Raw genomic sequence first — 13,467 nt, forward strand, 5'->3', positions numbered from 1 at the left:
CCTGTCCTCTCAGTTGGACTTGGACGTAATCTTGCAGACAAACTGACTGGCCCATGCTGGGACCCGTCCATTGCAGAATACTGATCCGGCAGAGACCAGCAACAATGTCCGAGGGTCTTCGACGTGGCACGCAGCCACACAATAAACGTGCGCCCAAATTTTACACGACTGTACTTCGACAAGTAACACCGTGATGTGAAGGCGACCTCAGAAGTTCCCTCAGTCCAATGTCGTGTCGCCTTGACCTTGTTGATCCGGTGTCGAGTCTACCGGCCGGAGCAGATGCGACATGTCCAGCAGCCCATCACGGCGGCGGCATGTCAATTCAGCTCTCAGATTGGCCAATGGCTGCGGGCTGGCCCGCACGCCGGCGTGAACTTGATTACTTGATGTAGTGAAAATCCCTTGATGTCTGCTGTCAAGGATCATGTTTTCGGACGAATTGGGGGTGGGAGTGATTAGTCTACTTGTCTCCAAAGACCTCACCTTATACCACTATCGCTTCATTTATGATACGTATGAACATGCGTCTCTCGTCACCAAATTTTCAATTTCTCAAAATTAACAGATCGGTCAATGACTACTTCACCACGGACCTTCTTTGGCTGCTGCGGCCTTCCGATGTTTACCTAGACAGGCGGCTGTCGGTCAAGTAGCAAACACATCGTAGCCATCGGGTTTAAAAGTCCTCAACATGCTGCACCTCGCAATTGTCGACCTCTTAGACAGCCGAGACCAAGTCCGTTACTACCGGAAGGTTGTGCCGACATATTATAGGGGTATCCTTCATTACCTTTCGGTGTCACCCTGGCTCATACTTCATAACGACAATCTTTGCGATACGTGCGCAGAGAAGTCGTCCTGGAGTTAGCCAGCCACCATAACAAGAGCAAGCGCCGATTTTGTACCCTCCGCTCAAAAAACAAAACAAACCGCATTGAAGTGTGACCGGCCCTTACCCGGGAAACCGTGGCTATAAATACAGATCCACACGGAATAACTGAGAGCCTTGTAGACGCCTGAGCCCTCTTCTCAACCAAGATTCCGTACACACGAACGCACAAATACACAGACTGGGCGGAAGCCAGTCCCCGGGAAAGGGGGGGGGGGCAGGAACCCCTCACAGGCACTCTCCCTGGGCATTCTCGGCCTCCTCGACCTTCAGCTTCCTTCCCGCATCGGCCCTGTCCAGCTTGTCCCGGTGTTTCCTGAGCTCGTCCGCGAGGCTCTTGGCGTGCAGCATCCCCAGGTCGGACCACACCGTGTCCAGGACGTCCAGCGCCCACCGCCAAACCTCGTACGGCACGCCGGGCGCACAAGCGGCGACGCGGAGGTTAAACGTGAGGTGCGGTATCCCAACGACGCCGGCGCCGGCCCCGCCGTGCGTCTGCACCAGGTCAAGATCCTTCCACGTCAGCCGCGGGTGCCGGTAGTGCGTGGGCACCGAGGTGAGCACGTCGACGGCGAGCCGCCGCACCGTCTCGCGGATGCGCTCCTGCCGCGGGCCCGGCGGCACGGCGCCCGCGGCGGTCCGGGGGTGGCTCTCTGCCAGCTCGAGGATGCGCTGGTTGGTCAGCAGCCGCGCCCAGCGGAAGTGGCTCCAGATGCGCGACGCCCACACGTCCGAGTAGCGGTGGTACGTGCCGCGGAAGACGGCCTCGCGCGGCAGGTCCGGCGAGCTGAGGACCTCGTACCGCCATTTCCCCGCCTGTGACGACTCCCACTCGTCCATGTCCGCGTCCACTGCCAGAAGCTGCTGTAGGATGTGTGCTGTGGACTCGTCCCCGTCGGTGAATACTCTGGTGCGCAGTGTGGCGTTGAGCTGCGCAAACCGTGCGATCATGGGGATGAGGTCGGCCCCTGGCTTCTCGTCTTGAGGTAGCAGGTCTGAGGCTCTGCTCTCCCGGATCCAGTCGAAAAAGTTGTCTGGAATACTCATGCCGCTTGTAATGCATGGTACAAGCTATGAAGAGAGTCAGTGCCGCGGACCGGGTCGAGATTCATATCAATTCCTGTCTCGAGGGGGCACCGACCAAGGAGTAGCATAATTGTAGCACGCCCCTTATTCCCATCGCAGGCGCGCCACGGATTGGTATGTGTGACCTGATCAGGGCCAGGCAACCCAAGAGATGAACTCTCACGTTCTCATGTGACTCGTGTGTGTTATGGACACACTGCAGCTGTTGTCAGCAGGTGTTTCATACACCAGAGTCCTGTGGGAGATGCCAAACGATGCTATTTACCTGGTACAAAGCAAGCATGATGGTCGTTCTGATGGCTGTGTCTAGGTTCTTTAAAGAGTCACGCAGGGCCTCATTTGTAAATATCAAAGCCTCGCCATACTTGACTCGCGATAGATGTTGTAGTTGCTTGTCATTGTGCAAGTTCCCCATCCCAGCGAGGCCGAGGGCGGCCATGGTGGCTTGGGAACAAGGGCCTCGAAACCACTGTTGACTGCTGAGATCTTCGGCCCTCCTGACTTCATCTGGGTAACCTATTATGTAGTGCTTGACGTAGAACGAGAGACCAAGCTCGGCTGGGTCGGTAGTCATGGCCAGAGGAAGTTTCGACAACTCCCGGCCCTCGCCATACGAGAGTGCCGTCGTAGGGCTACTTGTTGCAACGAGCGGCGAGGAGCTCCCACTTCTGGCGTGCGGCGAGTCGAGCGAGGTCGGGGATGTAGAGGCGAAGGAAGACGGCGGAGTTGGTACATTTATTGACCCGGAAGTTGCTGACGACGCTATGGAGGCAGATCTCTTGGTCTTGGCCGGCCCGGGGCGTGAGGCGACCTCCGACGACGACGAGGCCGACGACGATGGGTTTCCTTCCTCGGCCCCCCAGGATGCGCGTACCCTCTTCTCAACCTTCACCGTCTCATCCCGAAACATCAGCGAAAGCTGGTCTCGGTATCCTGGACATCCTTTGGAGACCCGGATGCATTGTGTGCATTCAGGCTGGCGTCTGTCGCACTACAAGCCTCGAAGTCAGTAAGTGGGTACTCCGTGACCGCTTTTCCAGACGGTATGGACCGGAACTCTGATGAGTCTTAAGGAGGGTCCTGCTACATGATGGGAACTTTCGCAACCAGCCAGAGCACGCAGGCCGTGATTAAGTTAGGCGTTGCTTTCGTGGCATGAGCGAGAACCGCATCGAGCATTGACGTTGGCGACGGTCTTGACCATATTCACGGAGGATGAAAGAGAAAACTGCATGTGTGATCGAAGAGGGGCTGTTGATTCTGGTGCTTTCGCGGAATACCTTCCGTGGCTTCTGGAGGTTTTCATATTGGATGGCGAGGAGTCCAGAGCTTGTCTCGCGGGTATGAGACGACAGCAGGTCGAGATGTGCCCAGGTTAGACGATATGAGAAGTAGACATACCTTTATCCGTCGCTTGCGACAAGAGGTACATCCTAAAGAGGCCTTGCCACAATAGACCATAGTGTAAATTTCTCGAGCCAAACCGTTCTTGAGTGTTGTATGTATTGCGGCGCAGGTACAAGACCTGCGGCAGGGCTGCGAAACAGATGCCCTAATAGGGAACCTGTTCGTCGTTGGCGACAAACCGAGGCCCCTCTTTTTCGTCTCCCCACTGTACGGCTCCTGGACTCAGCGATCCTGTGAAATGATGTGCCGAGAGTGCCAGGGGCTGAGAGGGTGGGCACGTGAAGTGAGGCTTGGGTAATGTGTATGTACTAGGCTGGTTGGTGGTTTGAGTGAGAGTACCAGAGAACCATGCATCCAATTAGCCAGTGAGGAGAGATGGTGGATGGAACTAAAACCGCGTATGGACTCTCTCCTCTTGACCGAGTGTTGATACCCTTTGTGCCTGTCTGCCTGTGCCTGTGTCCAGGCAGGTGATGGGTTTCCGGGAACAAGACGGCGAGAATAGGGTGGAGGATTTGTAATAGCTAATAACAGCCGGCTTGTCTTCTCTCGTGGGTCGTCAACTCCAATTCCAGCCCGAGCTGCCAATGGACGTTGCTGTCCGGTCCGGGAGTCAAATGGGGTCGGAACACGGACGAAATATTCTCGGCCTCGTTGACCACAGCGTTGCAATGGGTCACGTAAGGGGGTGTGAAGAGGTACGCAGATACCAGTTGACCATGGCATGTATAGTGAGTGTATCATCAGAGAGGGAGGGTGGCATGGGGGCGCAGGACGAGGCTGAAGACGGACCAGAGTGCATCCAGTGCATGTGTCGATCCCGATATTGGAGCTGGATGGGAACACCGAGCCAGCCTCGGCTGCTGCGGATCAGGGCAAATCTTAACGAATGCTCCGCTAAATGCCTAGTCTGGAATGCACCTGTATGTGCGGTGTGGTAAGGACAATACTCACAGATGTGCCTACCTGCTGCATAAATCGCAGCAGCACCGACACCGATCTTACTGTAAGAGTGTCGTCTATCTGTCTGTCCTTGCCTGTCCGGCCATCAGATCAGGTGGCACGAGCAGGGTCCAGGTCTCCGGTACCCCCCAAAGCTGCGTGAGGATGGGGCAGAGTGCCACTACGGCGCGCACAGGGGTTCGTGGAAACATTCCGTGCCTGTAGAAGGCTACGGTCGCGACAAATTTGCCCTGCAGGGGGCGCCCACTTCTGCCACTGCAAGATCCAGGATCTGGGGTCAGACATCTGGAACCGTCAACCCGCTTGGGGCCCTCCCTATTTTCCCTCTGCACCATAGATGCAGACTACCGTTTTACTGGTGTACGACAGCTATCCATTTACATACTAATCAATACTTGTGTAGACTACGATGTACACAAATATATATATAAATATATGTGAATATTGCTAAGTGTGCTACCCTCCAGATCACCACGGCGGCCTATCTACGTATGCACTTGAAGTCTACGCAGCACTCACCTGCTTCTTTCAGATACTACCATTCGCCCCGTCGATTGCTCGCATCCAGGATCAATCGATAGTCTATTCACCATGATTTAAGATGCAATCCCAATAAGGCATGTGGCGCTGCAAGCAAACGAGACCAACGGCGGCTTCTTCCCTTTATCTCTTCCTTTTTGTTTTCCCAAACCAGCACCTGTGTCATGCACTCCCGCCGACGCAGACGACCGCTTCGATCAACTCAGCTGTAGATCACCTCCCAGTTCCGAGTCAAGACGAGTCAAGTCACATTTCCCGTGTGGGGAGGCCTTGTTGATCCTTCCGCCGCATTAAGATGGACTCGCCCTTTGCCTCGGCCGTAGGGAAGGGCGAGACGGAGCAGCACGTGGCATTCGGGGACGGGCCTCTCCGTCGGCAGACGTGGTTGCAAAGCCCATCGCAGAGTGGATATCTCGCGCTTCAAGCGGTAGTGGCAGAGCACCGCATCGGGCATCACAGAACCCCGAGAGTTCCAGACCTGGGAACTCCACGATGTACGGCACGATGTGACGCCTCTTCAGCCACCCATGTGCAAAACGCAGTGCTGGCTGATACTGATCACACGAGGCGATGGGTCGGCTGGTAGGTGAAACACTCGCTGGTGGCATCTTGACGGTCAGTATATGACAGGTCAGATCTGTTCCCTGGGTCGAGAAACCAGACTCGTGTGTGATCTAGGCGGTATGGTATGGCCCCTACAGATCTTGCATCTCAGCTCTCTGCTTCCCTGACCGGTGAAGCCTCACGAGATCGGAGGGCACGCGTGTGCATATGGTGTCACCTTGCAACATAGGCGCGTCAGCCCCTCTAAGCGAGTCTAACCCAAGCACAGTAAATGGTCGACAGCATAGTATCGCGTTATTGGGCATTTCTTCATGGGCCAGCCTGCCCTAGGATGAGAAAGATCGCCCTTCGGTAAGGAAAACTACTCCGCGTGTTCCTGCCTTGGTGTCACGTGAAGCCTGCCATGTCATTGTTAATTTGAGCAGCAATAATCTTGCGCGGTCGAGGATCCCGGCGTCCAGACAGCATCAACAGGGCACAGGTCTGAACTATGTCAATATTTCTGCGCCAATGTGCATTCGTGGTCGACCTCCCTCTATCTCATGAAATCCCTCTAGCAACCTGAGGCCCACATGTGCCTCCTGGCACTTTGACTGCACGATACGGCAAATCCTCCTGCAGCAATATCGGAGACGGCTCCATACCGGTGAGTGTCTATGCGAATGCGGGTCGCAAGCCTCGTGGGGCAGGATCGGACGCAAGAATCCCATACGTTGAGCCTGCTTCTTTGTCATGTGCCCTGATAGTCTCATATTACACGGGGCGCACCAGGGTCGGAATGGCATCGTGGCAGTTGCGTGGCCGACGCTCAACCGTTGCTGCAGCAAGAAGAAGCAAGCCAAAACTCTCGGGGTCCGCCCCTCCGGGGGCCGTTACGTTTCTACCGCCACAATTTTTATTTTTTTGTGTTCTGTCAATTCTGCAGGTGCTTCTTTGGCAAGTGCTGAAGTTTGACGAAGCTGTCTTTTGCGGCCTCGTGTCGTGCAACACGAGATGCATGTCTTGGGAGGTGATCAACCGCCAACAGGTCAGGGCTGACGGAGGAGGTGCTGACTCCCGGAGCAAAAGGAAAGCATGTCTTGCGTTAGAGTGAAGGTGCTGCATGATCACACCAATAGTGCCGGATAGCATTAGTGTGAATCCTTGCCATGTGAGGTGTCGTCCAACGTCGACTTATCGCACAGAACACACGGTGTCTGATGATCCTATTGTTGTTCCTCTGTGACTCGGCTTCAGCTTGTTCATTATGCTATGCAGTTGGGGTGTAAGTGCAAGGGTGTTAAACCATCTTCAACGGCGTTCAAGGAAACCATCACGAGTCGAAGAGCACAAGCCTACAATTCCTTGAGCCGCGCTCTTGGAGGTCTTCAAGCTCCCTAATGAAAGGCCCCGTGTCGAGACTGTTGCGTTGATTCAAAAATCCTTGAAGAATCCTCAATAGGTTGATGGAACATGGTAGGACTACCTCGAATCCCATGAATCAGGCCGTTAACCTGGCCTATATTGGTACCAAGTGCCACGAATTGGTCTGGGCTGCCGTCAAAACATTCCCATAATTATTCCATGTTTGATCCAACTGGCCCTTCCCTACTACTAGGTGATTGCCCGTGTGCTTGATATTCTCTGTATATCCAAGCCCAATAGGAGATCAAGCTGTATCGTGAAGGAAAGACTGAAAGTAAGCCACGACATAATCCATTCAGAGCCCTATGCACAATGGCGGGCAATCCGAGGCCGTCCACTCAGGATCCAATATGTAACCGCTGTGGCGCCCGGAAAATATGCGGTGGAAGCCACAGACATGGTATCAGACACCCAGTCTCAAGTCTCAAGACTGCATCGATGACTTGGAGGCGTATGAGGAGATGTAGCTCACCTACATGGAGTTGTACATTGTAGCTTAGGTGTCAAACATTAACCACACAAAGGACAACAGACTGGTCAGTTCAGGACATGCAGTGACACTCAACTTGTTTTCTGGGTTGACAGGAACGTGGTAAAATACTGCTTGATCGAAGACAACATGTATGTCTCAAGTCATCGATGTCAAGATGCCATGTTCAAACAAAGTCTATCTCCTGCACAACCAACCAATAATTCATGCCGTTCCGGTGGAGAATGATCCAAGTATACAATAACATAGCTGCCCAAGGCAAAGCAAGCTCTGCCGTCTCCGTCCTGGAACGTCTCAGACGGGGGTGTGCGCGTTTTCGTATGTCTAATGTCTACGTGCTAGGCTTCTCAGCACTCCCGTCCACAGGGCTCTTCTTCGTGTCTTGGGGGTCCCTGGCCCACGTCTCAGCCAGCCCGAGCTTCCACGCCGGGTCCTCGTCCGGGTAGCCCAGGCTCTTGCGCAGCTTCAACACCTCGTTGCGCACGCGCAGCGCCACCTCGGCCCGGATCTGCTCCGCCTCCCTGCTGCGCTTGAGCTCGTCAGGGAGCTCGCCCACGCGGAGGACGTCGGGCCGCCGCACGTCGGGCGGCGGCCTCTTCGTCGTTGCGGCGACGATTCCCGTCCTTCCCGAGTCGGGCGACGCTGTCGTCGTCTTGGCGGGCCCCGCGGCGGCCTCGATCTGTCTGTCGGCGGCGGCGATCTCTGCTTCCCGGACGTCCATCGACTTCTTAACCAGCGCCTTCCACCGCCTCCTCAGGTCGCCGAACGTGGCCTCCATGTCCACCTTGTCGCCGAAGGCTACGTGAACCTTCTTCCACGGGCGCGGGAGGGGCCTGGGCCAGGTCCTATTCTCGTTCATGATGTCGGAGGTGCCGTCAATGAACATGGGCACCATGTCGGGCATGGGTTCAGCCTCGAGGATGAGGCGGGCGACGCCCCACTTGAAGTAGCGCATCTGCCTCTGTGCGTGCTGGTGCACCAGGCCTTCGGGGAAGATATGCACCCAGGCGTGGCGATTGGACAGGAAGGCCGACGGCGCGGTGTGCACGTCGCGGCCGTTGGTGCTGAAAGTGAGGCTGCCCTCGGAGAATGGGTCGCGCAGGTCCTGCAGTAGTGACTCCCTGGTGACGGTCTTTGGCTGCTCGGGCGCAAGGACTGTGTGCTCGCCGGTGGTCTTGAAGGGGTATGCGGACAACAGTCGGACGGCCTGTGTCATGGTGGGCTGGAACAGGCCGGCGTGCTGGGAGTGAAGGGTACGGTGGGTGGGGAGGACCTGGCCGAGGGTGAAGAAGGTACTCAGCAGCTTGTTGGAGAAGCAGATGTCGTGGGCGCCGAGACTCCAGCGGAGGTTCCAGGGCTGGAATGCCATCCGGAGGGGGAGGACGCCCCATATTACTGGGTCGTCGATTCTGTCCAGCCGTGTGAGACGTTGTGAAGCTTAACCAAGCTAAAGCTCAGGTGAGGGTAGGACTATCTCACTTACACTGAGATGTGGTTGCTGACTGTGAGGTGGAGTGAGTAAAGTGTTGATGAATGGGACGATAATGTAGGGGTGAAAGATACGATGATGAGGGATGGGTGAACGGAACTGGCTTACCTGTGATGAGACCTCTTTGCCTCTGGAAGGGGTCCTCACGGCTCTCCAGTATTTTGACAAAATTGTCCAGCCCGGTGGTTTGGACATCATTGAGGCCGTTGAGAAAACCCTGGGATAGAGTGCCCGTGAGGCCCATGATCATGGCTGAGGACCCACGCCACAGCCCATTGGGCCGTCGCTGAGGGTACTGGCCATGAGCTATCGCTGCCATGGCTCAGGTCAGAGACGAGCAGAGTTGCAGCGGGATGGTTGCAGCAGTCGCAATAGAAGACTTGGATTTTGCTTGGATTCGGAATGGGGGCTCAACAATTCGATCCGATCCTCATCGACGCGCTTTGTGTGGGGCCCGTCAAGGATCGTGTCATAGCCCCGGATTTGTGTGCATTAAACAACTATTCTCGGGGACAAGGAGAAATGGAAAAGATGCGCATCACTACGGATGAGACCAAGCGAGAAAACGAAAGTGAGACCTGGACAGACAGGCGTGAGTGGTTGCTGTCGAGGTTAGAAACCCGCCTCACATGCTGAGATTTGAGTACTGTAGAAACTTTCTCGACGACGACATTGAACCGGCCCCTGCAGGCGACAGACCACGCCAACCCTGGCCAGGACCAAACAGTCCGCCACGCCACGTTGCTGGGCCCAAGTGCTGGGGTCTGCAGGGTTGCTCGGCTCTCGGCTCGGCAGGCTATATTCTGCAACTTCACCATCGAGTCCCCAACATCCATCCGTTACCCGTTATGCACTCGTTTAGCAGAGGCAGTAAAGTGTAGCGTCGTGCGCGTCTTCGTATTACTGTCATTACATCTTTGTCTTCGTGACATGCACATATTCCATCATGTGCTTTCTTCCTTCCTCACATTTATTCACCATTGTCGCCACATCTGCGAGCATTTTTACACTCCCCCAAGATGACATGAGAGAAGACTATGAACAGAAAACAACCCAATAAGGCCCAACCCGAACGAGATCATATCAGATCGTTTCTTCATCCTGCGCCTTATCGCCTTACGCTTTAAGCGACCTCGAACGCCAGACAGGACCGTTTCCACCTGCCACATGCACTGTCATATGCAGATAAGAGCACAACAGAGCCTCAAAAGACGAGAAATGGGGGAGACCTGGGCCGGGTTGCAAGGTGTACTTCAACTCATGTAAAGTCCACCGTACCGCTCGCCCCCGGTCGTGCATTCTGCCGCTCCAGCCGCCGCCTCCTTCTCCTGTCAGCCGCCGAAGCAGTCGCGCTCGCCTCACTAGGCCCCGCCGGCGGCGGGCCACCAGCCACAGACGGGCCAACTGGACTCATACCACTCCAGGTCCCGTGGCTACCGGGGCTCTGGATGCTTCCCAGGCTTGAGACCGTCGCGCCCGCCGCTGGCGTCGTGCCTGCTGGTCCGACCTGCCCCAGGGGCTGGCCCGAGTAGTACGCTGAGTCCTTGGGTCTCTTACCGCCCGCGAACGCAGGCGTCGGCTGCGGCAGCGGTGACAGTGACGACTCCGCCGCGCTCTCTGCCCCTTCCTCTGCCGCCCGGCGCCGGGACGTGTCGCGCCTGTACCTTGTGCGGGAAGAACCCCCTGGTGCCTCGCTCCCAGAAAGACTGCTCATGGATTCTGTGCGTTGTCTCCGTGCCCGATGCGCCGCTTGACGCTCTTGCTCGGTGAGGCGGCGCAGCGTCACGTTCCGGTCCTTGTCATCGTGCACTTTGACCTTGACGCTCACTGGCGGTGTCCTGTCTTTCGACGTTTCACGGTCTGACTCCACTCGGCGCTGGGCCTCCTGCTCTGCTGCGAGGATTCCAGCCGATGCGGCCGCTGCCGCTGCCGCATCTTCGCCTGCCCTGCGGCGACTCTCGGACCGCCTGTCTCTCCGAGACAGGTACGACTCGCTTTCCGACGATCTGGCTGTGTGTAAGACACCATGTGGGTCAGAGGGCATAAGGGGCATGTCGACAATGCTCTGACGAGAGTGCGTTGCAGAATGCGCCCCACCTTCCATCGGCACTGGTACGACGCCTGGGGCGGGCGCTGATACCAGATTAGCATACTGCCCAACCGGTGGAGGTGCAGGCCCTGAGGCTGTTGGAGGTGGTCGATAGCCTCCTGTGGGCAAAGGCTCCAGGGGTGGATGCGACTCGTATCCCGAAAGTGGTCGCGGCTCGATAAGCGACGATTCTTCTGTCAATCGGGATGGTGACGTCGTCCTCCTGGGTGGCCCAGCTGGCCGGATGGACGCACGATGCGAATCCCTGCGCGGCGAGTACCCATCTCCCGTATACCTTGGACTGTAGTGCCCTGCGCGCCTCTCGTCTTCCTCGATCCTCATACGATCCTCCTCTTTCTGCTCTCTCCGGTCTCTCATCTTCTTAGCGAACCAGCCGAGACCTAGTCCTGCCAGGAGACCTTTCTCTGCCGCACCTCTGCCTGAATGGCTCCCCACCCGTTCACGTCTGGATGGGCTGACATATGATGAGTAGTCCGAGTCCACCACGCTTTCCATTCTTGGGTCACCCCGACGATGAGAAGGTGGCGGGGTGATGGGTCTCGATGACCTCCGAGCGCCTGGCCGAGCCTCGGCTGCGCTCACGGCTGCTGCCATTGCCGAAGGACCTCCCGGACCGGGCAGTAAAGGTGACCTGTGCCCATGTCTGTGATACTCCTCACTCTCATCACTGTACACCGTGCCGCCATGCCTCCTGTCAGATCTCGAATGACGTCTCCTGCTGGGCGTGTCTGTCGCCACAGCTGAGTACTCGTCATCCTCCACCCCACGCTTTCTCTTGCCCATCATGCGGCCGATGAGCGCACCGGCTCCTAATCCAGCGCCGACGCCGAGGAACTTGTTCATGAAGCCCCCACCGTGCTCTTCGGTGCTTTTCCTCGGTCTCTCGCTGTACCGATCCGTGTACTTCTCATCCTCGATATAGCTGGCCCGTCGAGATGGGATGACCTCTGGGGCACGGCTTCGGCTCCGGCTGTGGGCGCGGGACGCGCGCGAGCGGCTCCTACTTCGAGACCGCTCCCTCTTCCGGCCACGCAGCAGAGCCCACGCAGCCCCGCCGGCTGCGAGCGGGCCTAGCCAACCTCCCCCGCTAGACTTGCGCTCTGTGCGAACAATTTCGGACCTCCCGTCGCGGACAACATAATCTGGTCGGTCGTAGGCCCGGTACTCGAGGATAAAGTACAGGAGCAGCAGGAAAGCCATCCATACTGCAAAGAGGATAAAGGTGAACTTGGGAGAGCCGTAAAGTGTCAGGCCAAGGGGCACCTGGGCGATGCCTAGCAAGGCAATGGTCCGGCCGAACCACTGGTGCAACATGACCCTCAGCGATCGGCCCCTAATGTTCTTGATGAGGCGTCCCCCAATGATCTGCAGGAGAATCAGGGTGTATATGGCGACGCCGATGCCATGGTGGGGGTTTGTCAGGCTCCTCTCGGGACCGACTGAGAAGTAGCCGAGGATGAAGACGACGGTGGTCAGGAGAACGGCAAGGATCTGGAGGTAGGCGTGATATCGAATCGCGTAGCCTGGGCGTTTGGTGTAGAAGCGGGCGTAAAGGATGGCTATGGGGACGATGAAGAGAAAGACGATGGCTCCTATTATGCCGTGGGCCTTGATGAGGGTGTGGTACTGTGCGAGTGTCGAGAAACGATTGCCCATGCCTATCAAGGTGCGGAAGGAGGACGGTGTCAGCGATTGGCTCTCAAGGTTCACACTTGCGATTGCAGATGCACTTGCAGGTTTTGGGACGCTCGATACTCACCATTGTATTGCATGGTCTCGAAGTTGAGACCGACGAGGTTTGGGAGGAGAAAGTCGTTCTTTGTGAAATCCCAGGTCCCGTCACCGACCTCCATGGTATCGGAGTTGTAGGAGGCGGTGCCGGGCGCCGACATTTCGTTCAGCGGCGCCATGGTGGCGGACCGCCGACCGGCCTGCCTGACCGCGTAGCAAAGCGGCCGGAGATTGCTGAGACAATCTCAATCGTGGGTGAGGACGGAATCGAGACCACGTGGAGGAACAGAGCAAGCGGTAGTGATGTGTGTGCTCTATGCACGCCTCGAGATTTCCAGATAAGGTTGGAATGGAAGGAGGTTAGAAGCGATAGGGAAGCGATAGGCGTGGAATGGAAAGAAAGAAACAATCAACGCAAAGAATGCAGTCTCGTCATTGGAAAGTGAAAAGTTGGCATGGAAGGGTGTCCAGGCGGGATGGGATTCTGCTCTGGTGGTGGCAGTGGTAGCGGTAGTGGTAGTGGTGGTCGGCCAGACAACTCATCAGCAGCTGTAGACTAAGCTGTTCGGCCGTGTAAGTGGTGAGCTCAGGGCAGCTAACGGCGGGGTGCTAGGAACAAGCTCTGGGCTACGGCGGTTTAGCAACGGCGTGTTCCCTGCATCAGGTGTTGCGTGCAATGGTGTCGCCCGGTCAAGTGTCTTGCTGGACAAGCAAGAACAGAAAGAAAGTATAGATAATTCTCAGAGATTTCTGCAGGAACTGGCAGAGGGCGCATCATCTGTCGGCAGACT

At 56.6% G+C, this 13,467-nt stretch overlaps 3 protein-coding genes across 3 annotated transcripts; all 3 read right to left on the bottom strand.

Annotated features, from left to right (window-relative positions):
* Positions 1 to 1,120: 1,120 nt before the first annotated feature.
* Positions 1,121 to 2,888, bottom strand: J7T55_009634 (uncharacterized protein; the record flags this gene model as incomplete). Its single annotated transcript, XM_053132712.1, has 3 exons — positions 1,121 to 1,963; positions 2,142 to 2,174; positions 2,244 to 2,888. The coding sequence occupies 3 exons, from the start codon at positions 2,886 to 2,888 to the stop codon at positions 1,121 to 1,123; spliced, it is 1,521 nt and encodes a 506-aa protein (XP_052989465.1).
* Positions 2,889 to 7,677: 4,789 nt separating this feature from the next.
* On the bottom strand, positions 7,678 to 9,154 carry J7T55_009635 (uncharacterized protein; the record flags this gene model as incomplete). The annotated part of the gene is made up of 3 exons (XM_053132713.1): positions 7,678 to 8,755; positions 8,830 to 8,848; positions 8,944 to 9,154. The coding sequence occupies 3 exons, from the start codon at positions 9,152 to 9,154 to the stop codon at positions 7,678 to 7,680; spliced, it is 1,308 nt and encodes a 435-aa protein (XP_052989466.1).
* Positions 9,155 to 10,093: 939 nt separating this feature from the next.
* Positions 10,094 to 12,855, bottom strand: J7T55_009636 (uncharacterized protein; the record flags this gene model as incomplete). The annotated part of the gene is made up of 2 exons (XM_053132714.1): positions 10,094 to 12,603; positions 12,705 to 12,855. The coding sequence occupies 2 exons, from the start codon at positions 12,853 to 12,855 to the stop codon at positions 10,094 to 10,096; spliced, it is 2,661 nt and encodes an 886-aa protein (XP_052989467.1).
* Positions 12,856 to 13,467: the final 612 nt, after the last annotated feature.

The sequence above is a fragment of the Diaporthe amygdali genome, assembly GCF_026229845.1.
Source record: "Diaporthe amygdali strain CAA958 chromosome Unknown NODE_32_length_550834_cov_65_698784, whole genome shotgun sequence".
Taxonomy (NCBI): Eukaryota; Fungi; Ascomycota; class Sordariomycetes; order Diaporthales; family Diaporthaceae; genus Diaporthe; species Diaporthe amygdali.